General features: G+C 32.5%; 1 protein-coding gene and 3 long non-coding RNA genes across 8 annotated transcripts in view; all 4 read right to left on the minus strand.

The window, feature by feature from the left end:
• LOC104750496 lies at positions 971 to 1,381 on the minus strand. Its single transcript, XR_761635.1, has 3 exons — positions 1,327 to 1,381; positions 1,083 to 1,170; positions 971 to 987 (listed from the first exon to the last, which is right to left on the minus strand). It is a non-coding gene; the product is annotated as an uncharacterized LOC104750496 (long non-coding RNA).
• LOC104753646 (disease resistance protein TAO1-like) lies at positions 1,455 to 4,568 on the minus strand. The gene is made up of 7 exons (XM_010475868.2): positions 4,161 to 4,568; positions 3,644 to 4,060; positions 3,242 to 3,541; positions 2,514 to 3,037; positions 2,316 to 2,451; positions 1,563 to 2,254; positions 1,455 to 1,479 (listed from the first exon to the last, which is right to left on the minus strand). Exons 1-7 carry the CDS (start codon positions 4,566 to 4,568, stop codon positions 1,455 to 1,457), a joined length of 2,502 nt encoding a protein of 833 aa, XP_010474170.2.
• LOC104750497 lies at positions 9,783 to 12,930 on the minus strand. 4 transcript variants are annotated; one of them, XR_761638.2, is made up of 4 exons: positions 12,685 to 12,930; positions 11,281 to 12,147; positions 10,782 to 11,072; positions 9,783 to 10,418 (listed from the first exon to the last, which is right to left on the minus strand). It is a non-coding gene; the product is annotated as an uncharacterized LOC104750497 (long non-coding RNA). The 4 variants fall into 4 exon arrangements; XR_761637.2 differs by having other exon boundaries at positions 9,783 to 10,668; XR_761639.1 differs by lacking the exon at positions 9,783 to 10,418 and having other exon boundaries at positions 10,616 to 11,072; positions 11,281 to 11,778; positions 11,873 to 12,147.
• The window catches only part of LOC104750498, a 1,662-nt gene continuing 1,251 nt past the window's right edge, over positions 17,042 to 17,452 (minus strand). The window contains exon 4 of one of the 2 annotated variants that reach the window (XR_761640.2): positions 17,042 to 17,449. This is a non-coding gene — a long non-coding RNA (uncharacterized LOC104750498). The remainder of the gene's footprint in view (positions 17,450 to 17,452) is intronic. The other variant, XR_761641.2, reaches the window with a different exon arrangement.

Below are 17,452 nucleotides of genomic sequence, written 5' to 3' on the forward strand. Positions count from 1 at the left end.
GTTCATGCTCAGCTACAAGTTCCTCAGGTTCAAGCTCAGCTACAAGCTCCTCTTCCTTAGCTCCATCCATGATCAAATCATATTTTCAATCGTTTTGAAAATGTCTGATATATGGTCTCTACACAAACCTCATGTGTGCTAAGATTATTTCCAATATATATATCTTTTTTTTTACTGTAAAATAGAGCATAATTTTTCTCAATTATCAATCTATTTTATACTCTAAAATAGAGTTACTGTAAAAAAGTAAAATTGCCTATAGATTATTACTATCATTTACTCTATTTTAGAGTAAGATATAGAGTAGAGTTAGAGTAAATATTACACTATAAAAGAGTATTGACTTTAAAATAAAATGGGGTTAGAGATGCACTAAAAACCTAACAATTTATCACAAAACAATAAAACCCAAAACAACAAAACTTTGAGAGATTTAATTATTACAATCAAAAAATTCCGATATGTTTTGTTTATTTTATTTTGCATCCAAACATTAAACATTTCAACTAAAGATTTTAAAAATAAAATTTTCATATTAAAAAAATATATTTCTAAATTTAAGATAAATCATAATTAATAATAAATAAAATTAAATATGCCTATTTCTAGTGTATATATATATGTACGTTCCCATCCGTTCTTGATGTGTTTAATCGACCCATAACAGATTTGAACAACCATCGCAAAGTATTTTACACATCAGCCACACCATTTAGACTGGAATAAGTGAATGTTAGCGATGAGGAACGAGATCTAGAAAGTTCTAGAGAAAACGATTACAAATTCAGATAAGCATAAAATGAAAAATGTGAGCTAACAAGTGACACACAGCCGACAAACAGTGCCAACAAACTTATTCCTTTTCCGTTAACCACCTGATTCCCTCCGTTACTTCGTCATCCTTAATCACACGTGCTTGGTCATGTTTCTTCTTATCCTGACTTTTCTTGACCACATCTTGACGCTCCAGGTGTGAACCATCGCATCCTACATCAGTGAATAAAGCCATAAACCTGACAATTGACGTATATAACAATCGAAATCATTGAAATTACTTCAGAAGTCGTATAAGATTCAAGTACCCGCGGGGTAAGATTCTAGTCTTCTTAGGCACTAAATGACACTCTTGTGTAGTCTTCTTCATCATTATACATTTGGTCATCCGGAAGCCTGAATTGGGTAAATCACAAACATTGTTAGGGTCCAAATTAACGTTAGAGAAAACGAGAAAAGCCCCAGTATCATGTGGGAATGTTGAAAACGTACTGTTATATATAGAGAAATAAATCATAATTTTGACTTTTGAGATTCTTATGCAAAGCTTACCTGAGATTGCATCTTCTTCTCTTCGTCTGTGCATGTAAGTTTTCTCCTATCGTGAAACTGCAGATTTGTCATCATAAACACCACAGCGTTGTATTTTCCAGTACTTACCAGTGACCTTGAACTGAAACTCAAGCTCGATATGATTCACATGATCTGTTTCAGGAAAGTTTAGAGGGATGGAAGATTCGCAGAAATAAAGATGCTCCTTAGATCCAAGCAGAGCTGGTAGATCGTACTTGCATAATTCAGATCCAATAACGTTGTCATTCTGAATGTACAAGACGCGACAGGAAAACGCTTTGGCACCCGTGAAGAAATCGACATCAGAATCGTACGAAAATTTTTCGTCATAAAAGCAGCCATGAAGCAGCAACAAACAAGCCTTAAATCTCAAGAACAAAGGAAGAGGTCTCTGATCCAATTTGACTGTTAGGAAATACCCTTTTGATTGGTGATCAAAACGTGCAGGTAGTTCTTCACCAGGTAAAAGCTTAAATTTACAATCTGATATCTCGATGAGTTCTCTAGCTTCTTGACTCAGGTTGAAACAGTTGGCAAAGTTGAGACTGATCTGCGGGTTTTTAAAAGATCCTTGTATTCTCTCGAGCGACTCACAGTTAGCTGCGTTAAGGATTGAGATAGAATCCGGTAGTTGGGGCAGTGATAAGAGATTCTTGCACCCACTAAGGTGAAGTTGTAATAATCGAGGGAATTGTTCCTTGCACCTCAACTCCAACCCTTGGACGCTATTAGAGAAAGGTGGGAACACCTTGAGGCTTTTGCAATCATTCAAGTTCAGTTCAAGAAGACGGAACCGAGACCAAATGTATGAAGGCACTTCTTCAATTGCAGTATCCCTCAGATTCCCAAGAAATTCTTCGCTTTCTTCCGGAAGCAGATGATTATTCATCCGGAAACGTTTGCAATCCTGTGCATTGACTAAGATCAAGTTTAGAGAGAGATTCCATGTTGATGTTGGTTGGAAGTACCTTTAGGTTGGATCCCACCATGTCTAGCTTAGTGAGACGTGAGAGATTCTGGATGGACGGAGGAACTTCTTCTATATCCGTAAAGCTCAAATCCAATTCTTCAATGCTGTCCGGAACAGGTGGGAACACTTTGAGGCTATTGCAAGAGTTCATATCGAGCGTCCGAAGACGGGACAAATGCATGGTTGATAAAGGAACTTTTCTATTCCGGTAAAGCTCAAATCCAATTCTTCGATGCTATCAGGAACAAGTGGGAACACCTTGAGGCTAAAGCAACGATGCATGTCAAGCTTCTGAAGACTGGACCAATACATGATTGATGAAGGAACCTCTTCTATCTCTGTAGCACAAAGAACAATTTTTCTAATGTTTGTGGAAATCTCAGGAAACCTCTTCAATTGTGAGTCTGTGACAGTAAGATCAGACAGAGAGTTCAAGTTAATGTTGGTCGGAAAAGCCGTGAGATTTGAGCATCCAATCATTCTCAATGTCTCTAGCTTATGGAGTTTCCCTATAGAAAATGGGAGCTTCACCAAACTCAAGCAAGCTGTGAGATACATTATGCTTAGATTAGTGGCATTCCCAATAGAGGATGGGATCTCCACAAGACTTTCGCAAAAATCTAGCTCCAATCTCTTGAGACTAGAGGCATTTGACAGATTAGGAATTTCTTTTAGGTTCATGGATCCCGCCAGATTGATCTCCTTGAGATTTCCAAGAGGCTGCACAGTTGAAACAAAGGCAGTAGACATAAATTGTTGTTAGTTAACTGTTATGTGGAAGAAAAAACTGTACGTGGATTTAATACTACTCAAAGCACACATTACCATTTCAATTAACGAAGAAGTAACTCGCACGTACAATGAAAACATTTATTTAAACCGAAAAATTTGCAATGAATTTTCAGAACAAAACCAAAGACTTACCGGGTTTCCTTCCCACAATTTCTCAATTTTACTCTGCTTCATGTCAAGTTTAACAAGAACCTCAGGATGAAACTTAGAAGGCATTGCTCTCATCGGAAATCTATCCCAATATAGCAATTTAAGTTTGTAGGGTAGAAACTTAAGACCTTTCCGTAAATGCAGCTTTGTCTTAACGGAAACCTCATCGTATATTTTTAAGTATTCGAGACTAAGCATCCTTTCGAAGGTCGTCTCGTCTATTTCTAGTTCGTGTCTGATCTCAGATAAATTTAAATTTATGCCTCTAATGGGTAGAGTCTCCTGAAAGAAGAAGACACGAAATGAAGAGGCAACTGCTGATTAGCTTAACGAAATTAATGGTGGTGATTAACATTAGGATGGGATATATATGTCAAAACTTACTTTATTGTAGGCAAGTGCATTGCAAATTCTCTGAGCATCCACCACTACCGTACATCCGTGTACCTCTTCCCTAACCAATTTTGCTAGCAATGTATGAATTTCCACCATTCCGCCGTATGTATATATGAGAGATTTCTCCTCTAAAACTCTAAGCCTTCGACTGAAGCCATCCCCAATAATTTCTTCCACTCTATTTATCATTTCACCATTGAAAAAGCAGGCTATGTCATTGAATAAATCTTTCTCTTCTACATTTAAGGCATCGTAGCTGAATTTCAAAATGTCCATAATATCTTTGTGAAGCCTACTCTTCTTAAGATTTTCCAGTCCCATTTTCCACACCTCCTTGGACATTTGCTTAAAATGGGAGCCCATAACCTGTAGTGCCAAAGGGAGATTGCTGGCAAGCTTCGTAACCTGCTCAGCAAGATGCTCAAAGCCATGATGTGGGTACTTTCTGATCAAAGGCATACATGCAGAATATTTGAAGAGCGTCATCGTTATTTGGATAATTCACCTTGTAAATATCTTCATCTTTGATCCCATGTTTCTCCAAAACTCTTTTATCTTCAGTTGTGATGATAATCCGACTTCCACTACCAAACCATCCAGGACAATTCACTGTTGCCTGTAGTTGCCATAACTCATTCACATCATCAAGAATGACGAGCACTTTCTTGTCCTTAAACCTTTCTTTTGTAACACCCAAATGGGAAATGTCGATACTTTCATGCTTGAGTAGTTTACAAAACAATTCCTTCTGTAACTCAATCTTCGCATCGTACACATCATGTCGATTCAAATGTCGTCTCTTGATATCCCCTATACGTGCAGTTAGTTTGAACTGATGGAGCGACAGTTCGTTAAGTAAAACTCTGGAGATGGTAGTCTTACCAATACCTGATGGACCCCAAATTCCTATCATCCGTGTGTAAGCACAACAATGAATAGATACTTGTCATATGAGCTTGAAGGCCAACATAGTCATCAAAATCCCTCGAGGGTGTTGTTTGCAACTCACCCAACACATCTATGGCAATGGTAGCGATCATATCCGCTTCACTTTTCCTAAAAATGAACAGTATTGATCAATTACAAAGAAACGAACATACTTTGGATTGTAATTATTGTTGCATATATATCAGAAAAGTATGACTATGAATGGGTTAGAAAAGGTAATACTCGACTACCATTTGTCAGATTCCACCCCGTCCCCGTGTATATTTGCCGCATCGGTCAAAGCTTTCCTCCATAGCCGCTTTACCTCCTCTGATTTCCAAACACATGTTTTTTTAAAGGCCTTGCCAAAATCTCCTCTATGATGACTCACATCAGCTGGTTTAACTTGATGGAAAATGGTCATCACTTTTTGACCCAACTCATCTATACACTTCATAACCTCCACCAATTCGTTTAGACCAACTCGAAGAAGCATAGTTCCTCGAGAATATGACAATCGTGATCCTGTCATATTTTATAGCGCGTAAAAGCTCAGAACCAATAGAGACTCCTCTCTCCATCTCATTTCAGTGAATGGTGTGATACCCTTTCTTTGAAACTCCCCCAAAATATGAGTGAGAAGGTTTTTGCGGACGTCCACTCCATGGAAGCTCAAGAAGACTTGGTGTGTCAATGTACGAGACACAGAAGGTGGACCAGATGAAGGAGACAAAGAAGCAGCCAATTCCTTTCTTTTTTTGTCTACTGCGAATATCCTATTGCCAATATAAATTAGTATACCGAGAGCAGTAACACCGGTTCCAAGGAGAAATGAAGAACCCATAAGTATTTTAAGATCACAGAGTTTTTTGTCAAAGAAAGAGAACAATGTGGCGTAAAGCTTTTACAAAGAGGCTTGTAAATCTTTTGTCTTATAATGCTACTGCATATAACACTAGCCGAACAGTGCCGTGCTTAATAAGGGAGAAAAAGGACATTTACCCTCAGCCACACAAATATTAAAAAAATTAAAGGCTACTTTTTTAAAAATTTAGCTTTAAAATTTACTTTTAAATAGTGATTTTGGACTTTTTCTTTGAAAAAAAATTCATAAAATTAACTTTTATTAAAATATTTTTTAGCTTTTTATAATATTAACACACTAAATCTCATTTTAATGAAAATATTTGGCAATCTACAACTAGTAACCTCATTAAATTACTCAATTACTTTCACATACTTTTAATCACAGTCTAAGAGCAAGAGTATTGGTAGGGACTAGAGACGGTATGAGCTCTCAGTAATATTCTTTCGGTCTCTAATAGATTAATGTTGTAGGATTTATATTTGTTTTTGAAAAATTGATTTAGTAGATTTAAAAATTAAAACAATTTTTCTACTTTATACTTTTTTCACATATGGCATTTATCTAATGGTTTATAGTTTTTTTATCTATCAAAAACTAATTATAAATTAATGTAGAAATAAAAATTTAACTTTTTCTTAATATGTATGATAGTGTAAAAATATTAATCTATTAGGACCTAAAGAATATTATTTTAAGATTTTTAATATAATTTATTCGTGATTTTCAATTAAAAATTAGAAAAACCAAAAAAAAATTGACATGTGTACAAGGAGTCTCTCAAATAGTTCTCGTGAATTTCCAAATGAGAATCGATTCTCCTTCCTCTCTTCTCCTTTTTTTTTATTTTCATTTTAATATTAGTTAAAAATTTGGGGAGATATTCTTACTATGGATGCTCTAATAGTCTAATGATTGTATACATTTTATAAATTTGCAAATTAAACATTATAAATATTATAAGGGAAAAAGCTAGATTGACCCAAATTATGGGGTTTATTACCTAAGTAACTCATAAAATATTATGGTTATTTAAGTTATTTTTTCTAAAATACCATTTTCGTTTTGATAGGAAAAAAATACCAAAATATCCCTCCAATATTTTTTCGGTAGGAAGAGGAAATTTTGCATTTTTTTTTTCTTTTAAAGTCTGGCGTTCGGTTGTCATAGATTTTTTATATGTGGCAGATTTCCTTATTTACGACAGATTTCCACGGCAGATTTATTTTATTTGACAATTTTTTTGTAGTTCGTTACGAGAGATTTAATTTTAGTGATAAATTTTTTTTCTACGATAGACTTATTGTTGTTGTTACCATAGACTTTCATATTATATGACAGATTTTTTTTATTAGTCGTTATAGTTTTGTTTAAGAGACTATAAGTTTGTCGCCACATGGCCGATTTGTTGACGAGAAAATAATTACTAGATTGACATTAAGTGATAAAATATTTTTATACTAAAACTCTGCGCAATGGTAGCAGATTTTTAATTAAAAAGACATGCTGGAATAACCCACAGTCGAATTATTGGTGTTTCATGTTATGGCAGATTTGGTTTATGTTATGACAGTATTTTTTTTTAATCTGAGGTTTAATAACAGATTTATTAAAGAAAAACACAATTGCTAAAATGATTTTAAGAGTGTTTACAGATTTAATTAAGTTATGACAGATTTTATTTAAGTTATGACAGATTTGTTTTAAAAATCATATGATGACAGATTTAATTTATGTCATGACAGATTTGTTTTTAAAATCGTATAATGACAGATTTATTGTTTTGTTTTGGTGGCCAATATTTCTTGAATAAACTAATATTAAAAGCTATTGTCTTTTCTTAAGTTTTCACTAGGTTCGTATGTGCGGGTTATGTTTATAAACAAATTTATTTTTGTAGATAAACTTATACTAACTTATACTAATTATATATCTCTTCAAAATTAATTCTATTTTCCTAAATCAATTTTTGTTTATGCTTATAAAATCTTTACATTTAGCATCATATTCCTAAATTGACATCTTGAATCTGGTTAAATAAGGTTTAATTCGATGTCAAAATACGGGTTAAATTCTCAGTTAATTATTTGGTTAACACTACAAATATTAGAGAATTAGACATATCAAATTAAGGTAATTTAACTAAATTCTGTAAAAAATTAAATTACTAGCAAAATTGTTTCTTAATCAGATAATATCTTATAAATTACTTATTATGTATTTTATTATTTATACTAATAATGAACGATCCAAATACTACTTAACTAAATATAACACACAAATAGAAGTTAAAATTCTATTATATTAAAAAAATTCTAGTATACTAAAAATTTCATTCAAACTTACCCTTTATAAAACTCTACCTTGCTAAATATTTTTTTTCGGATTGAAATATTTTAGCACTCAAATCCACCCACCCGAAAATTTTGGTTATATTGAGAGGCTTCAAGATGGATAATAATTTAGAATGTTATTGGACAAAAATGGGGAAATAAGTGATATATCCACCACCCACAATTCTTTGTAATTGAATTCGAATCGCATAGTTATTCCTAAAGACTTGTTTAGTTGTAGAAAGAGGAGTTTAGAATGAGTGAGCTAGTATATATAGTTATCTCTTTAGTATGGTAATAAGACTCCATTAATGATTCAAAGGTCAGAATTCCAAGATTATACATGTACTTTGCAATTGAGGGTTACGTAAGAATTTTAAGCATGTACTCTCAAATATTGTTAAACAATGTAGATGGTAGGATTTCATGTATCTTATACTAATCGTTTTTTTCATTTGCCTTTGTTTGACATGTCCAATTATCAATGTTTTCAGTTTTTGTTATGTACATAATCAAAAAAACTGATATGACAGAGAAGCTAGAGCTAGAAAAAAAAGAGATAAGAATAACAATATATGACCACTTCTCCATTACTTTTTCCAAAATTCATTGTGCTATTAGTTATAAATTTCTAAATTACAGGTACATAAAGAGCATGATGACCAAAAAATACAAAAAAAGGCCACATAAAGTCGTTCATGTCATTAGAAAAATAAACTGAGATTGGTTGGCTAGAATCTTGCATAAGTGAAGCCAAATCTTTCGATGTTTTTCCATTCTCATTGGACCACCAGCTTTTCCTTTCTTACTGTAGAACCCTCACTTAAACTATGTCATGATGTGTTGTACCGTTTGACATATCTATGGAATACAAAGGAAGCATTTTGGTAGAGTCGAATAAAGATAGTAATGATGTAAAAATATATATTTGCTTGATGAGTCTCAAAGTTGAGTAAAGATTGGTATTTATAAAGAAGGTAGGCGTCGAATTTATTGTTGAGGTGATCTTAGAAAGTAAGTAAAAGTTACATATACGATTAAGGGAAAATATTTTTTTAGCTCAATCAAAATGAATGATAGTAATATTTAAGGGAAGATTAGGAACTCATGATATAACAAATTTGATTTGTAGAAGATTGTAAATGATTTTGTTTAGGTATTAATATTATGTTCGAATATTTGGAGAATATGCCACTTAGAGGATTCCAATTTCTAATTGTATTAATTTCATAAGGTAACTATATTTTAGCTACAATATATTACTGTTCCACTTTTTATGGTATGTACTATATAGGATTCGAGAATATTTTTATTTGAATGATGAACTAAGATTATTCACTCCAATTTTCATGGTAAGTAGCTTGTAATGGTTTAATTATTTCCTAATCGGACGTTTTTTTTGTTTTTAATTTTGTTAGATAACTAATCCAAAGAATAAGCATTAAAATTAGGATATGCGTCTTTCCCAGTCCAAATCCGAATGGGTTATCCTTGATCCGGATAGCTTTCTATATGATCGCTTAAATATCCGAGCTTTTAGCCCTTAACTTAATATATTCAAAATTAATTATTTATGCTTTATACCCATATCCAAATATATATATATATATATATATATATGAAATCTAAGAATCTATCGTTATAAATTATAACCAATTATTAAAAAAATTAGTCATTTATTTATTTATTTATTTATTTAATAATTGTTACCATTGTTTTAGGGAAGTTTATTTTATTTTTATTTTATTTTCATTTTATTTTTTATTTTTTTATGTAGGCAATTGGACCTGTTTGGTAACATGGATATATGATATGATTTTTTTCTCTTAAATATCTGATTTGTACTCTCCATTTAATAGTATAGATTATATTTGCATTCTTTGTTTTCTGGATATACAGGTCGTACTTGATAACATGACATATATAACTTGAATAAATCAAACATAAATCCACAACAAAAAACTAGTTCATTAATAAAAAACAAAAGTACTAGTACATAATTCCGAGATGAAAAAGACTAGTACATAAGAAGAAAATGATAGTACATGAAAAAGCTACTATATGATTACATCAAACGAAAACAATCTATTCTCCCTCATCAATAAGGTGAGGGACTTCTATGTTCCCAACACAAAAGTAAGGATCAGGATCCTTTGGTAAGACTAGCTCTCCCACTTCGTCATAAATCTCTGCAGCTAGTTTTGTCCGAATGGATGGTATGTTTCTATCGCTAAGGCCGTCGAATGTTTTCCCAAGAGTTAAACATTTTATATACGTCAGAGCGTACACTCCACAATCTCATGGATTTTCATTCAATGGAACATTTCTTTTCACTCTTCTCACCTCTAACATCGCAAATTTTTTCTTTCAGATATCCTCAAGAACAAAAGCACTTAACATTGCAGGGATCATTTGTTTTAAAGGCATGCAACATTTAACCATGTCTGAATCTATCACCAAACTGGGGATGCTATCATAAGCATTAATTTTCCTACTCCGCAAGTCAATATGCAGAGCCACACAATGATTGTCATTGACAAGAAGACAAGCGTATAAGTGATCAACATCAATGAACCACTTCTTGTTTCTTACTGAATCAATGGGAGCTGTTCCGTTGAAGTTCTCTTGATAGGATTTCCTGAACAAGAAATTCCTAGGTTCATCAGCAAACTGATTGTAATCTTTTCCTAACTTCGTGATAAAATCTTGATTCAAGAAGGCTATGCGTTGCATAGGTTACAAACATGGATCACGCATCAACCGTTTTTGAAACATAGCCATTGCAGGAACCATGTGCTACATTATAACCGTTTTCCTAGTTTCATGTGCTACATCTGAAATATTCTCATTCAGTTTTCCAACAGCTTCCAAATATCCAACAAGGTTTTCTGGCAATCCACAACATCATGCAGGCGTTTATATGTAAAAAAAATCATACAAACTTACTTCTAGTAACATTAACATTTGTGTTCACAAATCAGCAAATGAAACAATATCTAACCTTCATATGTTATTTGCGTAACTTCTCCTTCATGTCTTGAACTTCTGCTCCTTCCTCATCACAAGAGTGAACCTCTTTCAACTTCTTTTCCTTCTAATCTCACCATCTTCAACATCTTTTACTTTTCGTTTCTTCTTCCTCACATTGACTGTTTTCAATCCTTCCCAAGCATTGGCTCTTAAACAATTATGAAAAATATCTTCAATTAGGTTTTCTAGGTCTGGATCATTGTTGTCATCAGTGTCGCACCATGTAGGATACATGTTATCCTTTGAAACTGGAAGCATATGCCTAACACGGACGTACAATAAAAAAGGCAACAAGTATTTGTACTTTAAATGGGATTAAAAAATCAGATGCAACATTGACAACCAGATGCAATTTTAAACTGCCACCAAAGTTGTGACACTATAAATAAAACTGCAACATATGACTCTTATAAACATGCTACAACAACAAAATATAAAAATGTTGCAATAATAAAATCTTTTAAAATAACCTGTCCATGCTCTTTCTTCTCCTTTTCATGAATTCTTTAAAGTTAATACGTTTCCGAGAAGATTGCCAATTCGGTAGTGGAACACCAGCGGTTTCTAACCTTCTCAAACCATAAGCTTCTCCAATGCCTAGAACACTCTCTTATAACCAAATCAACAAAGCATGAACACATCCTTGTATCGTGTATGATGATTTGTCAAAGTCAGCTATCTTGACAAAATTAACTAAACTAGTAAACGCCACTCGACCCGACAGATATTTCTCAAAAGCAACCGGATCCAACACTTTTTTAGCGGATGCCAACGGGATGCTAGATCCACTATGTAGACCATGTACACAAACAGATAGTAAACATAACCTACCAACCATAATCCTCTCCTCAGTAGTCCATGTCTTGCAAAAATCAATCACCTTTAGCAATTCATTAAACTTCGGACCTTCAGTGTGTTTTCTATTTTCATTTTTGCCCAAAACTCATGGTGATCACCATCGAAGTTTTCTGAGACGTCAAATGGATCACAGTTCAAACATGTTATATACGTAAATTCATTTAAATAAAATATGATGGGCCTATCATCAATCAACGACCAAACCTCAAGGAAGTTGTTGACTCTAAGCTGATGCGTGAGCAAGTAATGAACATACTTTGTGCACCATGTGTATTCCAATTCATTAAGATTTAAAAACACTCCAAGGTATGATTTCTCCAAAGAATCCCACACATCCGAGCCTAATCCTTCTTTCAAGGGTCCTATTTTTGATTACAAAAAAACCAATTGTGGTTCATGATCCTATTCTGAAAAGGCGATTTCCCATTTTCATATAGTCTGAGGAGGATATTTGGGGACTTTACTGGATAATGTCATTCCTAAAAAAAACAAAACAATACTTTGGTAAATAATATAACATGGAAACACAGCAGCAAACTTATATGCAAACAAGCAATTGAGGTTTAAGAGAGTGTCAAAAAATTTAGTGTTATTACTTATCCCTTGTTTTCAAAAGCACTAAAAAGTATTGCTTAATCGTGAGTCAAAAACGGTGACATCCACTCTTGGTTTTCTAAGTAATACCATCTGAACATATATACCAACTGAACATATATACCATCTGAAAATCATTTTGGGGTTTAATTCTACGGGTAAATTGAAGATATTATAAATATTGTAATTAGGATTATGAAATTTTTCTTCAAATCCCCTTTTAGACATTTTTTTACTTCTAATTGCAAAGAAACTCAAAAAATCCGATGTGACTTCAACAATAAAAATTTATTTCAGACAATATCGCTTTCACGGAATATAATTTCTCCAAAAAAAAACCCGATAAAATTGATAAAATAGGAAAATCAGTGTTTGACAATTGGCATGACAATTTTAAGCCTAGGAATTAAGAATAAACTCACCAATGGTCTAAATTGACAGTAATGGAAGAAAGAAGTTGCGGCTGGAAGAAGAACAGTACCGGTCAGAGATGCCAACAGAGCCGAATATGCTGCTGGAAATTCTGGTCACCAACGGAAAATACAAAGATACTCGTAAACTTAGAACCACTTGACTCGCAAACCCAGACCCATAGAGACCCACCCGATGTAGATATATTAATCTCCAACACCGAACACTCAAAATAGACCACAATGAAGAAAACAATGTTGAAGTATTTTCTGGTTCTGAAAACTCTTAAAGGCCAAATAATTCTTTTTAAAAAAAAGATAAATTTGGATTTAATTCAAATTAAAATTAACAAACCAACAAAACTTTAAAAGGTTAAGGTTTTTTGGACTTTTAACATAATATTTGTGTCAATCTAGGTCCTGAAGTATTAATATTGAATATTTTGAGTTTTGATACATGTAATTAAGATTGAATTGCATCAACTATATGCAACCGATATTATTATGAAATACATGTATTTATTTAATTTTGAATCGAATATGTGTTAATTAGCATTATTTTATTATTAAGATCAATTATGTATCATTTATTTAATTGATATTTAATTTGTATCATTACATTAAGTGATGTAAATTTATATTTTCTATTAAATATTTTTGAAGTGATGCAAACTAAAATAAAATTGTGTTAGTTATATTGAGCCGTCAAATTATTCGATTACCATATCAATAATTACATTACAACTGATGCTAAACCACATATATTGCATCAGTTATCAGTAAGTCATTTAAATTAATATCATTTACTTTTGAGATACTATTTAAGTAAATCAGTTCGTAAAAAATATGAATAAAATCAGTTTGTTCCATATCACTGTATAATTAGTAAAAATGGAAACATATCTATCTTATTAAAACTAGATTCTAATATGATTTTATAAAGATATTTATTATTATTTTGTATATTGAAAAAATATATGAAATATAAATTTTATAATGAACCGAAAAGAACGATGGATGAAAACAAGAGATAGCTTACTCAAAGGTCAAGAACAAATGGGTTAGTCACAATGATGGTAGAGTTGGTTTCTGGAGTCTGAGAACGATACTAAGAAAGCTAGTCTGAATGCGATAATGTCTGAATGGGATAGTGCCGTTCCAACTCCACAACATATAAGAGATGTATGTAGAATTTTTTGACTTTGTCGGTCAAACAACATAGTCTTGATTAAAATAAGTGGTAAAGATAGGATCTATAATTCAGAAAGGTGGAGAAACAAAATCTTTATGTAATCTAAAAGAAAAGTTCACACATGGTAGAGAAACAAAAAAAAAGACAAATGTTTTGAATTTTCATTGTGAAATAGCTTGATTAACTAATTAACGCAAAAATAAATTAGAGAATTCGGTGAATATCAAATTTGGCGGATATTTTTCAAGATTTTAGAGTATTCTTAAAATTCATTGTTATTGAATTAGAAATTTATAGGAATCATTTAAAATCATTCACATGTATTATTGAATCAATATTTATAAATCTCACTTAAAATCTTTTGTTATTCAAAATATCATAATTTTTTTTTAAAGGATTTTAAGTGATTCTAGGAGACTTTTTCAAACATTTTTAGTTGAAAAATATGAGTGATAAAATCACACCCTCAAAAATAAGACTTTAAAGGATTTCAAACAAAAAAAAAAAAGAAAAAAAAAAGAGTACGAAACCAAGTGCATAATTTATCTCCATGTCTTCAACTTACATTCATTCTCTCTCTCGTCGACTCTCACGTGCGGCTGTGGGATATGAAAACGCCGATCGTCAGGAAGGGAAAACGATCGCCGGACAACAAGGCGCAAACCAGGCGGCGTATCCTACTTACTTTGTTGGTCGTATGGGTGAGGATGTGTATGGGAAGCTTATTGCCGAGGCGTTGGTGTTCCCGGGTTCATCTGAATTATGTGACATCTGTGAATGATGGACCAATGGGACTCGTCGTGGTCATGTTTCAGTCGGATAGTTAGAATTCGATAATCATTGTTGGTGTTGCTACCGTGCTAATATGAAAGCTTGGCTTGAGAAGATGAGTAGTGATGATAGTGAGATCGTGAATGCTTGTGTTTTCATGCTTCCAAGAGAGATTCCAAATGCTAAGGTCACATTAAAAAATCAATTTTGAATTACTTGTGCGAGTTGGTGTAGTAATATTAGGGAAGCTCTCTTGAAATTGAAATGATGCCAGTGATATCTTGACAACGATGCCAACATTTAGACTAGATATATAGGTACAGTTGATCATATGTTTGGATCATGTTGATGGGATCACTTAGCTTGTTCACTTGTCTCCTTCAAGACTTTAATTGAAATAGAAAAAAGAACAAGAGAACAAATCACATATAATAATGATGCTTTCCTTATCCTAGAATCCTCCAAAATACAATTATAAAATCTCAGCAAATCACAAATCATTTTTCCTTTCCTAATCTCTAACAAACAACCAAAAATCTCTTAAAATATACTCAAATCTCTCAAAATTTTGAAATATTAAAATCCCACTAAATCTCCTAAAATATCAAGTTCAATACACCGCTCTAAAATTAGGGTCATAGTGGGTTGAAAATAGATCGGGAACAAGCTAAGAGAAGATCTTAGAGTTGTGTAAAGCCGAGATTGAACACTGACTATTATTGTGTTCAAGAAATATTTACAAGAAAGTTTGAGGATGTAGGCATTGGTTGAACCTCGTTAAAAGAAAAATTGTATGTGTCTCTTCTGCACTTACAAGTGGTTCTTATTAAAAGAAAGCTATCATCTTATCTCTGGTAGAGATTTCACATACCAAGGAATATATAAAGAAATAATCAATGATGAAATATTACTCCTGAAAGATGGAGAAATCATATTGTATAAGATCATATATTTCATGAAATTTCTTGAGGTTACAGATTTGACATCTGATGAAAGAGATGTTATCTCAAGATGCTTACATCATTTTACATAGAAAAATGGTGTTGTAGTATCATACTAAGAAGAAGAGTTGAAAGAGAAAGTTTTACAAGGAGATTATGAATAACTCCTATGTATAATATGATTGTTTGGAAGATTGTATGTAAAAGAATATTTGAGCTTAAAGTTCAAATAGATCTTCTATATGAAAGGGGTTCAAATGACTTGAAGTTCAATGACCCACGAGAATATATGATGATCATATGAGTTTGTACCTAAAAGCGTTGTTTGTAACAATTCAGAAAATTGATATATACGATCATAATACATAACCTAAAGATTATGGTTTTTATCCCATTGGGTTTTTTCTATGAAAGGTTTTTAATGAGATAAATAAAAGAACACGCGAAAAATAAACACCTAAAAATGAATATTATGATTCCAATGTTGGTTCGATCATCTCGAAGATCTCAAGTGATGTACTCAAAAGAGGAAGTAAAAGCGCGCTGCACTATTTTTCTCTTAACCTTGGTTTTTCCCACTAGATTTTCCTAGCAAGGTTTTTAACGAGTCAACATTTCATATGCGCATTTGGTACTACATTTTTATAATGGTCATCCAAGGGAGAGTGTTATGAATGATTATATTGTTGTATGGATAATCATTATCGGCCCATTAGTATAAACCCTAAATTTTAATATTGTATCCCTATATATATATTGTTTCCTCTATAATAAAGTAATATAGAACAGAACAATTCCCTAAATTTTTGTTTTAACAAAAAAAGGGTTTTTGGAAATATGTATTCTTTAAATCTCGTCTATAATAATTGGAGTCTGAATTCCCAAATAATAAACGTTTGACGGACCTTTGTTTTTTTTCCTGCTATACACATCCCGAAAGATGTTGGGCTTTGATTTCACAAAACAAGATTTTCATGGCTCAAAGTAAATGAGAAATACTTAAACATAAACATAAATGAGAAATTGTTAGAAATATTCTCTTTATAACCAAATCGACATTTTTGATTGAATGTCATGCCATTATCACCTTAAGAGTTACAATATTTTTTGACCCAGAAAATTTATTTGTTTGTTAAAAATTGTCATAATTTTGAAGATGGATTAGACAAAAATAGCTTAAAAAGATTTGTATTTATAACAAGATTGGACCACATGCTTTTTTCAAGTACGTGTGCCATAGAAACAAACTCAAGTTTTAGGCCAACCTAATAACATATATTTATTTTTTGGCATAACCGAGTAACTGACCTAAGACCATCTCCACTAGAGCAACTCGATATGAGTTGCTCAAAATTAAACTAATTCTATTATAGATATTAACCTAATCAAAAGAACTCACTAACAACTTTAACTAAAATAACCCTTCCACTGGAGAACTCTATCAAGTTGCTTAAGTCAAAACAAGAAGCTTTTTGTTTGTTGCAGCCAAAAACAAAGCACAGAGGGATTAGAGAAAAGAGTAGAGAAGAAGATGGGAGCACACACATTTAAAGAGTTCAGTAGTGTCAATGTGACACCACCTATGAACACTCTTTGTATCAACCTAAGTTCTAATGAGAAAAACACTCCCCAAAGCTATAAAGCTTTTACATGTTTTCACTCACCCTTCTAGCTACATTGTGTGCTACATAATGCGGCTCCATATGGCTCCAACTCTCTCTCACGACCTCATCTTCAATTTACTTGAATCATATGCAGAAAAAAAAACAGAATCATCTTGGCTTCTAACCTGAAGCACTTTGATTCAACTTGTAGTGAATCTCATTAACAGTTTATACCATTGTAGACTCACCACAATAACCTGTTTAAACAACTG

The sequence above is a fragment of the Camelina sativa genome, chromosome 16 (assembly GCF_000633955.1).
Source record: "Camelina sativa cultivar DH55 chromosome 16, Cs, whole genome shotgun sequence".
In the NCBI taxonomy this organism is placed as follows: domain Eukaryota; kingdom Viridiplantae; phylum Streptophyta; class Magnoliopsida; order Brassicales; family Brassicaceae; genus Camelina; species Camelina sativa.

Excerpts from the sequence above, each read along its gene's own strand:
- LOC104753646 (XM_010475868.2), bottom strand. The coding sequence starts at position 4,568 with ATGATAGGAATTTGGGGTCCATCAGGTATTGGTAAGACTACCATCTCC. Across the intron at positions 4,061-4,160 it reads AAGATGAAGATATTTACAAG|GTTACGAAGCTTGCCAGCAA; the intron begins GTGAATTATCCA and ends CTTGCTGAGCAG. Across the intron at positions 2,452-2,513 it reads AGCTTTACCGGAATAGAAAA|CCTCAAAGTGTTCCCACCTG; the intron begins GTTCCTTTATCA and ends CTCTTGCAATAG.